The 15,492-nt window shown below is 41.8% G+C and overlaps 1 protein-coding gene across 1 annotated transcript; it reads right to left on the bottom strand.

Annotated features, from left to right (window-relative positions):
* Window positions 1-244: 244 nt before the first annotated feature.
* On the bottom strand, window positions 245-14,243 carry RGCC (regulator of cell cycle). Its single transcript, XM_051608325.1, has 5 exons — window positions 14,193-14,243; window positions 13,848-14,021; window positions 4,232-4,339; window positions 2,246-2,308; window positions 245-608 (listed from the first exon to the last, which is right to left on the bottom strand). Exons 1-5 carry the CDS (start codon window positions 14,227-14,229, stop codon window positions 601-603), a joined length of 390 nt encoding a protein of 129 aa, XP_051464285.1. The 5' UTR covers window positions 14,230-14,243; the 3' UTR covers window positions 245-600.
* Between the last annotated feature and the right edge of the window lie 1,249 nt (window positions 14,244-15,492).

Below are 15,492 nucleotides of genomic sequence, written 5' to 3' on the forward strand. Positions count from 1 at the left end.
TGAAGTAAGTTTGACCAATTTTTTTATTTTCCTGATGGTATTAATTTTATGTAGTACAAAACTATCTCATTTAGTCAATTTGAAAATAAAAAGATGAAGTTTCACATGAAGCCAGAATAATACATATTGCCTAACAGGAAATACACCTTTATCAGAGATTTTCAAACCTGATATTTTCAGTAAGAGTAATTTGCACTTATGTTTCAGAGTTTGCATGTTCATATGAAGTTTTCAGACAGACATCTGGATTCCAGTTCAGAGTTTATTTGCATACAAAAATATATTATAATGGACAAAAGCATTAGAAGGTTCTCAACTATATAAAAATCACAAATATACTTTCATAAAAGCAACTTTAAATTAAAATTCAAGCTATATTTTAAAGCAAAATACAGATGCAACACTTGAGTTATCTTATTCCATCTGCTGCAAAATAAAACAAAAAACAAACTGATGTTGCAGGTTATTTACAAAGGTTACGTTCAGAAGGTGAATATCTGGGGTAGCAAAGTTATCAGACAAGGGCAGTAGATCTCAGAGATTGATGTCACCTAACCTTCAAAGGACACTCACAGGCAAGCACAATGACCAAGGTTCATTTCACATACCTGGAAAGAGAAAACAAGAAAGATCTTTAAATCCTATATTAAATAAGATAAGTTGTTGACACACCAGACAAACCATCTACACCCAGTTTGCTAGACAGCCCAACAGGCTAAAATTATGCCTTTTTAAATTAACATCAGAGCCAAAATATTAGCATGTAAAAATTTAAGGTGATTATTGTTTTAATGAGTGCATTAGGATTGAAAAGGCACCTGTAGAAAGCTCTGAGTAACCTTAAGCATATAACTACGGCTCCCCAAAAATGTGGTAATAAATACCAGATGGAAATTGGACTTTTTCCCCCTCAGAATTTCTCTGTATGATGTGATGTATCACTGTAAGACAATTGACACTGTATAAATGAGACTCTGCTGAAGATCACTAGAGATTTGCTTAGCTGGGATTAAAAAAAAAACACCAAAAACCACTACAGCAGGTGGCAATCCCTGCCCTCACCTTTGATGTGTCTTGCAAGGGGCCAATGAAACCTATATATCACAGGCAACCCCTTGAGTTTGCTGCAATGGAAATATTTGCTGGTCTGGGGTTTTATTGTTCTACACAAACCTTCACAAACTAAGAAGTTTATCAGAAGAGCAGTCAATTATGTTTCAGTGTCAAAGATGGAGTCAGCTCTAACATAACATCCATGACAGAAGTCAGGAAACTGAAAATATATTTTAAGTAAGATAAGTGAAACAAGGATTAAGATAGAATTAAGATGACAGGGAAGCAGGAAACTCGTAAGGGCAGCTGTCTTGAGTTAAGTCCAAGGCAGATGGCCAACACTTCAAGAGTTACAGGGAAGGGGAAACACCTAGTGAATAGAAGAAACCCTCAATTCAGTTTATTGGTGTGGTTTTGATCATGCTGCTATTTAAGTCTAGTTCTACAGTTCTTTTGTTTGAGGCTTTCCAGTCTGGTTCCATATCAAAAAATCCAACAGTATCACACCCATAACAGCACTGGAAAAAAGCAACCAGAATAAACCGAGTACCTGGCTGAAAATATAATGGTGTATTTTTGATTCTGTTGTTTTTCTTTTAAAATCATAAGGAAAAACCTAGTACTGTAACTGCAAAATACAAATTCTGAATAGTGGCAAAAAAGCAATATAAATTCCATTCCTGGTAAAGACAAGAACCAGCAGGATTTTGATATTTACTCTAAGTCAAAAGACAGAGATATCTGCTCCTTAAGTCTTTCACAAAGCAAAGTCTAGAATATAAATGCTTCCCTCACCTATGTTTACTCCTATGTTTACTCCTCCAGTTACTTATCTTTATAATGAAGAAACAAACACCCAGTGTTTAGCGCAGTTTTGAGTATTTAAGAAAGTGATGTTTACTTCATCTATACACTGTTAAGGAAGGGAGAACTGCAGCTGCCTCAGAGGGGAGGACAGAGGTTCATGAGAGCACAGCCTTTGTCACACAGGCTAAAATGCATGCTTTGAACATGCAGCCAAAGACCAGAATTTGGTCTATTTTACATAATCCACATAATGATCCATAGGAGTGGCAAACTACAGAAGCCACGTTACATTAAACTATTGCTACCTTTCCCCCTCCTCCCATACATGGGCTTTTTCTTTAACAATCCCAAGTGAGATGCAGCCTACTAATAAAAGCCCACCTACTTGCTAGTGTCCTGTCAAGGTCAGCAATGAAGTCTTCCAGTTCTTTTGTGTCTCCAAGCTTTGCTGCAAAATAAAGAGTCAATGCTGCTTAGACATGACATATTTCTCTGGCCAAGAGAAACAATGGAACCACACAATACCCCAAATCATACCACTGTGGTGATACCACTCTCAGTATTGAACATTCCATGGAGTATTTTCAGGAAAGCTGAGAAAGGTTGCTGCAAGAATGCTCCAAATACATTCTTAGAAAACAGAGGAGACTAAATTAAAATCCTATTTTTAGAGTTTTCCACTTGACAAAAGCAAAACAATCCTCTGTTTAGTTTCCTTAAAAAGGTTGAAGTAGAGAAAAAACCCTCTATGTCAACTAATGCATGACCTTGCTACTGTGGGAGCCTTCCGTATTGTATGTTTTCAGATATTGCAAACATGGCCCTAATCAAATCCCACCCAGTCCTACCCAAACCTAAGCCTCCTAAATCTTGTCTGTGTCACTGGTTTGCTGTGATGTCAGACCCCTTAATCTTGGTCCATAGACTATAAATTCGAATGCAAACGTCCACCTAAGTTTCCACTCCTAAGGATACCACTGGCTCCATGCAATCTAGTTTTACTACAAGTGGTTTCCTTATCTCATTTCTGTGGTCTATTCCAAACCAGTTCCAACTCTTTCTGTCTTTGTCTTCTCATCAGGAAAAACATCTTGACCCTCAGTGTAATTCCTTGCCAAGTATTTCCTACAATTTTGATTGAACTCTCTTTTGCTTCCTCTTATTAACTATTACTCATTATTTCTCCCTAGTATTAAGCTCATTAGAAAGAAAGCATTTACCTTGCATTTTTTGTGGCTGGTCATGGTAGAAAAGACATGAAAGCATGAGAAGCTCTTGAGCATACAGTTGAGAAGACTAGTACCTAAGCACCATGTAGTACATATGAACAACTATTCATTTCACAAAGACAACGCAAAGGCTGGAGCACCTCTCCTATGAGGAGAGGCTAGGAGAGCTGGGGTTGTTCAGCCTGGAGAAGAGAAGACTCCAGGGAGACCTTATAGCAGCCTTCCAGTATCTGAAGGGACTACAGGAAAGCTGGGGAGGGGCTTTTTACCAGGGTGTGAAGTGATAGGACAAGGCTAATGGATCAAAACTGGAAGAGGGGAGTTTAGGTTAGACATTAGGAGGAAATTCTTTAGTGTAAAGGTGGTGAGACACTGGTACAGGATGCCCTAGGAAGTTGTGGAAGCCCCATCCCTGGAAGTGTTCAAGGCCAGGTTGGATGGGGCTCTGAGCAACCTGGTCTAGTGGGAGGTGTCCCTGCCTGAGCAGGGGGGTTGGAACTAGATGATTTATAAGGTCCCTTCCAGCTCAAATCATTCTATGATTCACTGATAAGTCTACTGAGGAGTCTTACCCTCAACCTGAAGGAAACAACCTTCTGGGGAGTCAGATCAGCTGCAAGACAGTGGTCACTTCTAAAAAGCATGGCTACAATGGAGGCAGAAATTACTAATACATGGATCATATCCACAGTGCAAGGTTTTTATGGATCCAAGTAATTGTGTTAACTTGAATGATGCCACATGGCTTTGGAGGAGTCAGCTACTGCACCTCTGCATGCAAGCAAAGTATTTCTGTATATAGATGGGACACTTAAGCTACTTAGTTTCTTCAGGATGAAGTAACACTGGTAAATTCTTAAGTGAAATATTCTGTACCATGATTTCTCATCAACCAAAAACCTTTAAGTTTCTTTAGCTTGGTGTTCCAAAACCAAAAGTGTTGCCAGGTTACATGCGAAAAAAAAAGTGTGGATGCAGTGTGTTATTGTTGTTTATAATCAAGACAAAAGCTTTTTAATCTGTAGTGTGCTCAGCAATAACTCTTAGTTTTGCAGTCATGTAAAAAAAAAAGTCCATGCATGTGAATTCTGGCTTGTAGAAAGAAGAATTAGGAAGAAACGGCAACAGTTAGTTAAGTTTACCTTTACATGGAGTTACCAATGGAGATGGCAAGCTTGGAGTAGATGCAGTTGGAGAGTTAAGCTTTTCATCACTGAGGCTGAAACTATTTCTGTAGAGAGAATCTGCACCTGTAAAAAAAGTTGTTATAAAGTCAAATTAACACCTTCTGCAATTTTGCAATTGAATTAAAAAGAGAGAAATGGGACATTTCCTATATGGGCTTCAACATCTGTAAAACTGAAATTTACCAACATTAAAGCCAAAGGGACAAATAATCTACTGCATGAAGGCTGTTGTTCCCACACCTACTGTTAAAAATCAAGCAGTCCCAGGCCTAATCCTCTACTTTCCCTGCAGTCAGCATAATTTAAAAAATATTACAGGAAAAGCAATTATCCCACATCCACTAAAGTAGGTCTGGTATGACCTGCCTGAGTCACAGCATTCCAGGAAATTCTGGTTACCTGAATTTTCAAAAACTATTTAAGAAGCTGAATAAAGAGCTCCAGGACAAGGAGAGTCCCCCAGAACAGAGAACACTCTCAGCCTTGTCCCTCAACTCTGAAACAAACTCACCCATTTCTCTATATTCTGCTGCTTTAAGTCTCATGTTCTAGATAAACTGTCTTTTAACTTTCTTTTATTCTGTAACTCTCTTGAGATCACAAAGCAGTAAATCTGTACACAAGTTGTTCTGCCATCTTATTTTAGGTGGTCTTCCAAAGAAAGCTTTTCTATGTGCCATGGAAAGCAGCGGGAAAGGTTCCAATTGCTATTCTGATGCTTTTGGATTTTAGACAAGGCCTTAAGCTTCAAAAGTTTCAAAGAATGATCTGTATCTTCTTTCATTTTTTTACTAAAGGAGTACCACAAGGCACAGTCCACACAAAGTATTAATCATGGCTCCACTGGAAGGAGGAATTGTCATTGTGTTAGACACTAAAACTGCTGGTTCCTTCAGTTTTGAGCCAGTGACCTGAAAAATGTAGTTCTACAAAAAGAAACCATTGTGATATGAACATGGCAGTGCTCTCCATTTATTTGGCACATTTACTGGGAAATAAATGTATGTCTCATTATATGGGATGGTGACTATCACTGCTTGCCATGGAGACCAGCAGTTTTGCCTATCTGCAGCAAATACAGCATTTGTGCTTGGACCCCAGCCTAGGATGTGCTTACACTCTAGTGTTAATCAATCCAAGTCAGAATTGTCACACCTCCTTAGATGCCTGTCCCAAATGCTACACCAGGAGTTGACTGCCTTACATAAATGAAGGGTGTGTTGCTGAATTAAGGGGGCAGGATCACTGCTTGCCTTGCTGAGAGCCACACATCCACACCTTCATTGACCACCATCACGATGTTTGCAGATATCAAATTTAGAGGTGTTTCCCTGGCTGACTACTCCTCTGCCATAAGTTACCTCATCTTCGATAAGAGTGCACGTCTACATCCTGTCTCCTCTAGCCTGCACTCCTTACCAGCATAAAACAACCTTCCATAGGAGTATACAGGTTTAGTGACAAATCAGACCAGACAGCACAACTGCATCTACTAAGCCTATTGGATGTTTCCTCAGTCATAGACTGATTGTCTATTTGTTTCTTCCATGCTAGCTTCCAAGCCTACCCCTGTTGCAATACACTCTGAAGAGGCTTGTGTGAGGAGTTTCAAGCTGAAGTATTTTCCTCTTTCACATGCATGTTGGCCCACCACAGTACTGCATCTTCACAGTTTGCTCTGCAATCAGCTCAGATGCTGTATCAGCAAACACACATGCTACCTGCACCACTGCAGTGGTGATGTGAATGACACTTGCTACCTGGGACTATTGCTTGCCCTAATCAGCCACCAGCTGGTATTTCTTGTTTAGAAAGAGGGGCATGCTTCCTGATGACAGCTTTTCATTGTAATTTATTCACTCTTAAGTGCCTGCTCTCTAAACTGCAGCAAATCAAAACCAATCCACTTGAAACTTCAGATAAAAGATCGGATGACAACAATGCAGAATTGAGATAATTTTAGATAGAAAAAACAGAAAAATAAGCTATTTTAAAAGTAGCTTCTAAAAATGCAAGAAACTTGAAGGGAAAACTGACACTGCTCTGCAATGATACTGAATAGTGTTGTAACATACAACATCAACCCTGTGCAGTATTGGACTAAAAGTAACAGTTAAAGGTATTAGAAATTTTCTCCTGTTAGCAGCTTACAGACCAACTTTATAAATAACCTGAAACACCTCATCACAAACAGTCCTATAGCCATAAGTACAAATCACTGAAACACTGACAGAACAGACCAAAGATAAAACCCTGTCCAGGTAACATATTTGTAAAGAGCAGAACAAGAACTTTCAAACTATTTCATATTGTAAAGCTTTTAGAGGTAGTTGAATGAATAAAAAATAAACCAGAGAACAATGGTTACAACACTGACTGTACTTCTAATGCTGAGTCTATGTTACTACTATCCAAACATCAAATGTAGTGATGCTGAGAATATATATTCTAAACCAACCCTTTTCATACACTAAATACAAAGCTCCAGTTCTTTTATATATATCTGAAATAAAAGTTCTTTCTGTGAATACTTGTGAGGGTAACTGTAATTGCAAAAGCTTTAATAAGCCATTTAAATTGGCTGCAAACTATTAATACAATTATTTTTATTTATATCCTTGTACACATCAGAGCTAGCAGCCACCTTTGACTCTTTCTGTGGTTTTCTCTCCATACTCCTTCTACAAGCAGTTGACAGTACTGACTGCTCACCTGGCAGTGTATTGACACGTGAAAACATTACTTCATAGTGGCTTCCACGAACCCCATGCTGGGAAATATTTGCAACCAGGCAAAGAGAAAGTAAGACAGAACTGTTGCTTTAAATATCTGAATGGTTTTCTTCTCATTTCAAAAGGTGAAATGTTTTCACAAAACATTGCTGCCTTCTGACTGGTTGGAATATTAATAGTTTCAGGAAAATATCAACATTTGTCTTTTCAAAAAGCAAAAACATACTTCAGCTACTGTCTGTGACTTGCACGTGCCACCAAGCAGCAGGAATTCTGGTAATAGCAGGAGGAATGCATTGACTCCTCAACGAAGGCCATTATAGCTGCAGAAAACAATGTACTGTTGAAAAAAATACTACTTGTGATATCTGTCAGACAAAAATATCTGCTTTGGCAAAGTGTGGCTGTAGGGCCTCTGGGAAAAGGGCACTTCAGTCCTTGCTCTCTACCAGCTGCCACAGCCAAGATTTGCTCATTCACCTCCAATAATGGCTCTTGGAAGATTTCCACTGCCACACAAATACAACATCCCCTGCAACCCAACAGCCAGTGGCTGGTGACAAGGATCTCTCATCACTGCTACCCTTCCTCATCCAGCCCCTTCTCTCCCACTGCAATGCAAGTTTCTCTATGATTCATTTTTTATTTTTCACTTTGTACTTTGATTCTGCTGCCTGCACACAAATAAACTCTACCCCTTTGGGTGTTTTCAAAAACTCTGTAATGCTGTCTCCACAAAAAAAAACAAAACACACCACCTTAAAAATCTGACATTCAAGCTACTGAATTGACTTACAAGTTAAACTAAGCCAACAGCTGTAAAATTAGGGGGTTGGAATAAATATGGGTGTATTTTACTTTGGCAAAGTAATCTGCAGTTAGTATTGACCCTTGCTGTTCCAGGATATGGTTAAACCACTAAGAAAAACCATGGCAATACCATGTAAATATAGAATGTCCCCATGAAATGAGCAATCGAAAAGTTCTGGGCAGCAATTAACAGAAGGGAGGAAAACCTCAAACTTTTCATTTTAAAACAGACAACGGAAAAGTTCAGCTGTCTGACTTCTTTAATATTATGCTCTTTCTAGTACCAGAGCTCAGGATACAATTTTAAAGAGCACTGCAGTTCTTAGTGAGGAAAGTTTTAGAGGAAAAAAACCCACAAAACACACAACCTTAAAGTTTTCAGAGAGGAGTTTTAAAATTCTACTTAAGAAATTAATGGCTCGTAGGGACTTATCTAACAATAGTTCAGCACTTAATGAACACACTGCACAACTCCTTCATCAGAACATAGCCTACTTGCAACAAAAAATAAAATCAGGAATTTCTAATGCCTACAGTAGAAGTGAGAAATATTGATGCAAAGAGCTTGTTATCTCACAGCCCTCAAGGTGAGGGTTTATTTTTATCATAATCACAGTTACACTTGGCTGCATTGGTTTTTCATGGTTGTTGCCTAGCTAACAAACATCTGTTCCAATACTGACACAAAAATCACAGTTTTTCACACCTACATGCCTGGACTTCATGACTTAAAAGATTTTAAACCACGCAGTTACAAGGAAGTGATCTTAGAAACTCAGATGCACAAGTGTTTCTTATTATATACAAAGCTTACCTTTCCACTGCCCCACCACACTTGCTACCTGAGAGGCAATGATTCCATATCTAACCTTCCTCTTTACTAATGCTTCTTTTCTAAATTGCATGACAAACAGGTATGTTGGAGGGGTAAAAACACGGAACCTTATAAAAAAAAGCACATTTCACATTAAATTGAAATACCTGGAGAGAAGCCTATGCACCTGAAATTTCTCCATTTTCTTCCTTTTGAATGTATCAGTAATTTAATAAAGCATTATTTTTCACATTATTTAAGAAAAGGTTATTTCTCTCTGAGAGTCTTACTTTATTTTTTTGGTTATAAATATTGTACCACCTTCTTGTTAGAGACAGGCCACTAGAAGTTCACAAAAACAACCTACCTCCTTAAAATGTGCTCCTCTTCAATATGTAAGTCTGGGATTTGCTGCTAAGATCAAAGGTTCACCTACCCAGCAATTCTGTCTCTCACTGTGACTCATAACAGATGCCTTTAGAAGAGTCTAAGCATGGTGCAGCCATACACGGATGGTTTCAAGATAAACTCTACCAAATTCTAGCAACGCACAGGTCTTTCTTTTCTAAGACAGCAGCAGCATCTGTAGATCCTGATGGTCCTTCCCTCCCCTTGTGATTTTATCTAGTTATTTTTTTGAGTATGTAAACTTTTAATGTCCACGATGTCTTAAGGCAATATATTTCACCGTTTAACAACATGAGAAGAAATAGCTCCTCTTATGTTTTTGAAACATGCTGATTTAATTTGATTTCCTCGTACTGGGTGAGGTAGCAGTCACTTTCCTAATGTCCCTCAGGATTTTCTGGAAGACTAGCTTTTCCCCACCCAAGTCATCTCTCCTTTGGGCTGACAGTCCCACTCTACCTAGTCATATTGAAACTAGTTTACATCTTCAATAATTTTCTGCTGTCTTTTCCTGTACCTTCTCTACAATCCCATATTGCACAACTGCAAACATAAACGGGCTTTTCAGGATGAGTGCTGCTGCACTATTAACAGTGGCTGATGCTTCATCTCTAAAGAGCAGTGGCATTAGCACAACCACACAGAGACACCCATTGCATGTAACTATCAATGCTTCCACTACACCAGGCACTGGGTGCAAATAAATACCGTGCAATCCCTTTAGTAAAGCTGCACCTGCATGATTTTGAAGTTCAAAAATTGAGAGTTCTAGATGCATTCAAGGTCTCATGTTTAAAAGCCAGGAGGTTATCTGTCAGAAAGCATTTACACATTCCTAAAAATAACTACAAAGATGCACTGCAGGCTGTTTGAGTGGAAGAGTTGAATCAAAACATTTATTTTGGAATGTTTTTACCAGAGAGGCTGGAAGCTGGACTTGTCTCCAGAAAATACATCTGGAGCTACAAGTGCGAAACATTTCTGAGAGCACAACAGATTATCATTTAGCTTTTTTGGTATTATAGCCTTGGCACAAGAAATGTTAAAGCACTTTGCTTCACAACAACTCATAAATCCAACTTTCTATTAATTATCCTAAGCCTAAACTTGGAAGACTTGCCATGTGCTGTACCAACACAGTACACTGAGTGACATACAAGTCACACAGGTAAGCCTGCACTTCTCTTTGTGAGCTTATTCCAACTCACAAGAAGGAAAAAATGTTTCTGTAAGAGTTCATCAATATAGCTGCATCTACACTTGGTGGCTTTTGCCAGCACAGCACTCTCAACACAAATTCCATTTTATCACAACCAACATATGCTGTAAATAGCAGATTTATAAGCTATCCCTCAACTTAGAAGTCTGAGCATGATTAATAACCCAAAGCATGAAGCTGTTACACTTTGATTCAACTGAATACATCCAGATGAAACATAATTGGTACTTGCTCAGTCCAGCAACTCAAGAATGTCTGTTGGAGGAACTCCAATTGCATCATGATTTCCAGCACTGACCCAATCAGCTCTAGTGGTTAATGTAATACTTGGGGGCCAAGTACTAAGATCACCATGAACACCTGCACATGAGAGCCTTTCTGTTACTGTAAGGTCTATAGTCCATTGTATTATGTACAATACTTAACCATGGCCAAGACAGACCTCCTTGTCCAAAGATCATTTAGTCAAATAACAGGACAAAGAGTGGAGAGCCAAGCACTATCATACTCATTTTCCACAGTAGTGTCTTCTAAGTCTTATTTTTTAAGACCCTAAAATATGCAATGTAAGAATTTTAATTAGCACTTTTGAAGCCAGCTCCCTCAAGAGATTTTAAGGTTAAAAGCAATATTTGCAGAATTAACTATATTGATAAAGATCTTTTGTAAATATTTCTGTTAAAGGGCTCATCCTCACAGCAGAAACCCCAGAGGAAAGGCTTTCCTTATTCTGCTGAACAGCATTGTTCAAATATGACCTCCTGGTGTCTATTGCTTCTCATAAATTTGAATTAAAGACAGATTCAGTAGCACTGAACCAAAGTTGCAGCAGTTTAAAATGTTACCTCCCCTTACAATCCCATCCTAGACTCAAAAGACACCACTGCAAGAGTGGCCAAAAGATACAGATGCCTTACCTTCAGACACACCCCATCAGTTAAGAGGATTAGATTAACCAAACAAGAGGAGAGAGCACTAAAATATGACAGTCTGAACTGTTCTATATACACAGGACAAAGTGTACTTGGAATGGCCTTGGCACTGGATAACAAGATTTTGCAAAGATGTGAAGAGTCTTCACAAACAATTCAAACTATCTGCTGATAACAATGGCATTTATTTTACTTTGCTACAGATTCATGTTGTCAGAACTTGCTCTTTCAGCCTGTTTTCTCCTTGATCCTGCAGTGATGTGTAACCTAAGCATTACCAGGAGAACAGCAAGGTTGTGAATTCAGCACTACATTTGCACTAAACTATGAAGACCAAAGGAAACATGAACCCAGCGGAAAGAAACTTGAGTTTGAACAGAAAGAGCCTAGGTAAGTATTCTAGCCTTAAAATAGACATAGGGAGTGTAGCACTATTACACCATACACTGGAGCCTGTTTTACAAAAAGACCTCTTTATAAACCTGCAACTCTTCTCCAGTCCTGCTGTAACTTCAAAATAAGTTGTCCACATTGAACTATGCCTTTTGGAAGAAGAGCTTTATTGGGTATGTTCTGAGAGACAAGCCAGACAATTTTCTCTTTCCCTTCCCTGAAACATGACCTCATCACTGCTGGATGCTGACAGGTCACTCTTTGTGTACCTCCTGGTCCACTAGACCAGTTTCCAGAAAACTGTGACTTTTAGTTTCTCCAAAGCCCCTTTTCACATGATGCATCACCAAGGGAAGAACCCCAACACAGAATCAGAATTGGGAGTTTGACCAGTTCCTCTTAAAGATGCTTGAGACTTTGTATGGAGCCATCACACCCTGTCTATCCTGCCATGCTGTTAGTATCTTCAGCCTAATCCAGTGCAAATTTCTGACACTTTTTTTATTTCTTTGATCTTCCTGAAAATCTGGTCTGCCAATCTGCATGAGCGTGCTTCTTCCTCACCAAGCCTCCTGCCCTGTCAGAGAACTTTTTCCTTAAAAGGCCCTTCCTGTTCATCCTAAAACATGTATTTTAAGCACTGTTCAAGATCTAGGTTTTCTGAACCATGAAAGATATGTTAAGCAACTACAGATGTCTTTATCCTTGCAAGAAGAGGAAGTTTTTTATACTACTTTGTGGGGTTTTTTTCCTTGTTTTATCAACAGTAAATTACTTCACAAGAGAATCTTCATTCTGTCAATTTAAGTGTCTCATTTGTGGTAAAAGTATGAGAGGTCAATATACTACAGTAAAGAAGACTGTACAAGAAATAATAACACTAGGGCTCTATTGCTGTAGTTAATAACAGACCGATTTATTAACACAGCTCATGTATTTCATCAGCTTGACTCAGTGAAGGCAGACCTCACCTTACACACCCTCAGCCATCAAAAAGGCTAGTGTCCAGCCTAAAAAAAAAAGGCATGTGCTTCTAAACCTCCCTCAGAAAGTAAGAAACACTTGCAAGGAACTATTTACCCATAATGAAACAACAGAGCAGCATCTGGATCCACATACCTCCACTGACTACAGAAAGAAAAATCACCTCAAAGGCAAAGCAACCAAGTTCAGGGCAGGTAAAACATTACCTGTCAATGAAATGAAATTAATCCTACCCATGCTGGCAAAATAAAGGGCTTTGATAATATGGAGAGGCTGTTCTATCACAGCTTAAGCATTAGGAATATTATATTAATGTTTTAGCACTAAGTCAACAGAACTACATGTTAAGTTGCTGAACCAATAAAGATGCACGACAGAAATTAAAGGAACAATTTTAAGTAACTGAAAAACAGACGATCTTCTCACAACTGCCAGTACAGTTCAGGAACTAAGAAAACCTGGGTATAGCCTGTTCTCAGCAGAACTTCTCACAAAGTAGCCATTGAGTCTACTGCTCCCAAAGACAACAGCAGCTTCCAGCCTCACTGTCTGGAAGAGGAAAGATGTGCTCTCTCTCTGAGCAGTCAAAAAAATAAGAGGGGTAAAACTTGTTTCCAACTTAACTAGAAAAAAACACTAGTTCCAAGTCTATGTTTTCTTGCCCAAAGCAGTTCCTAAGTCAGTATCTGCTTCCCACCCTCCTTCTGTGTACCTCTAGTGTACGTGGGTGCGAGCCCGCCTAAAGTTGCCAGCTCCTTAACAGTGATAACACTACACCAGAATCCTGAATGAGTCTCAGTCTCTTCTGGAAAGTGCACTTGAGTTCGCTCTCTCAGCTGATAGTTCAGCTACTGAGACACAACGGGCAGCCCCTGTTAACCTAGCAGGCACCTTGGTTCTCTATTAAGACGCCGGGATGTCCCGGTGTCCCAGCAGCCGGCTGGCAGCTTGACCTTTTCTGCAGCGAGTTTTTCAGCTTTATCCGCTCCGGAGGCGACCTCGCTGCGGCTTCCCGCTTCCCTCCCTCCTTCCTCTGCTGTTCTGCCCCAGGAGGATAAAAACAGCGGGGCCAGACCTCGCATCCTTGCAACTTCTAAACCAAAAAGTAAATGAAAATGTGTGGCTGCTTCTTGTTGGTCGGGTCTCTCGCTCAGGCGTTCGGGCGCCTCTCAAGGAGAGGGATGCGCGGGTTTAGCACCCGCTTTTGGTCCCGTCCCGTCCCCCTCCCCTCCTCCCGGGGCACGGCTGGGACAGCCGGGACGGACCGACGGACACTCACTCTCGGCGCCGCTGAGGCCGCTGCCGTCGCTGCCGCTGCTCCGCCGCTTCATGCGCTCCAGGTGCTCGCCGTAGTGGAAGCGGCGCCGGCCGGCGGGGCAGGAGAACTCGGCCAGCACCTCGTCGAACTCGCCCAGCGCCTCGGCCAGGCCCCCGCCGCCATCCCCCCGCAGCGCTGCCGGGCGGCAGCGGCGTCAGGGCCGGCCGGGCGCTGCTCCTGCCCCCGGGCCCCGCTCCCCCGCGCCCACACCCGCCCGGCCTCAACAGCCCCCCCCGGACCCGCGGACGGGAGGAGAGGGGAAAGGGTCCCGGGTCCCGCCGCGCCCCCTCAACCCGCCGCTCCCACCTTGACCCGCCGGCCGCTGGGCTTGAGGCGCCTTCATGGCGGCTGCGGCTGGAGATGCCCCCCGCCCGCCGCCCCTGCCTCCCGCCGCCAGCATGGGCAGCCCGGCCCCGCCGCCGCGGCTTCTTATAGCCCGCCCGGGCTGGGGCTGAGCCGCAGGGGGCGGGAGGGGGCGGTGGCACCGCGGCCCTGCCCGCCGGGGGTCTCGGCCGGGCGGTGCAGGTGCCCTGCGCCCGGGCGGGTTAGGGGCACGGCGTGCGAGCCGGCAGGGATGCTTGGCCGGAGGCTGGGAGGGCATTGCAGAGGACCTGAGTCCCTTTAACAGTATCACCCCTCGTCCTCTGAGCGTCGCCCCCCGATCGTGCCTGCTGCCGGCTGATTTTGGCAGAAACACACGACTGGTCCTCCTTGCCCAGCCCCACGGCTGCCAGCAGCCACGGGCACAGCGCCGGGCCGGGAGGCAGCCGCCTGCCCTGCTTTGCTTGGGTAACGCTCGCAGGGAGCCTCTGGTTGCTGGGGTGGCCACGCAGCTTCAACCAGCTTCAGCGCTGGGACCCCCTACCCCACTGCTGTCACCATCGCTGCCTGCATTGTGCTGGCATCTGCCTGTGGTTTATTGCTCAGCTTGGCCCGTCAGCAAGCTGTGGACATCCCCACGGGGGCCACTAGGATGGTTTGTTACAGAGGGTGACCTGAGGAGAGAGCTGGCCTGGGCTTTCTCAAGCAGGAAGCTTTCCTCATTCTGAAGAGAAAGATATTAGCACTTGTCCTGAAGTCAGCTTAACCTGGTGTTTATACATGCCATAGCTACCACATACTGCTCTTGGTCTGTCTCTCTCATTTTAAATAAAAGCTTTCTGAGCACCTAAAATACTGGTTCTGATAAACACCCATTGGGGAAGACTGTCACATTTAGTTACAACCAGTAATACTGAAAACAGACATCAGGTGACTTGCCATGCATATGCATCAGGAGCTATGATTACATTTGTGTGTTGATATCTTGAACTAAAATAGAAGAGCAGAGGACAGGGAGGGAGAAGAAAAAAAACATCTCCCAAACTTCTCAACATTTTCAGACACGCTGTCATGGCTCCTGCAAGATACACCTTGAGAAAAACAACATTCTAGACAATAAACCATCTGTATCTAACAGATTTGTTCACCTCTCCTTACTGGCTGATCTGGAGGCATTTATTTATTTTTGCAGTGGATCAAAAGACATTTTCATGGTAAAGCTCAATCATTATTTATTCTGCAGCTTCCTCCTTTCTTGTGGTCTTCCTCTGTTTTTCTTTCTAAT

This window comes from Apus apus, chromosome 1 (genome assembly GCF_020740795.1).
Source record: "Apus apus isolate bApuApu2 chromosome 1, bApuApu2.pri.cur, whole genome shotgun sequence".
Lineage (NCBI taxonomy): Eukaryota > Metazoa > Chordata > Aves > Apodiformes > Apodidae > Apus > Apus apus.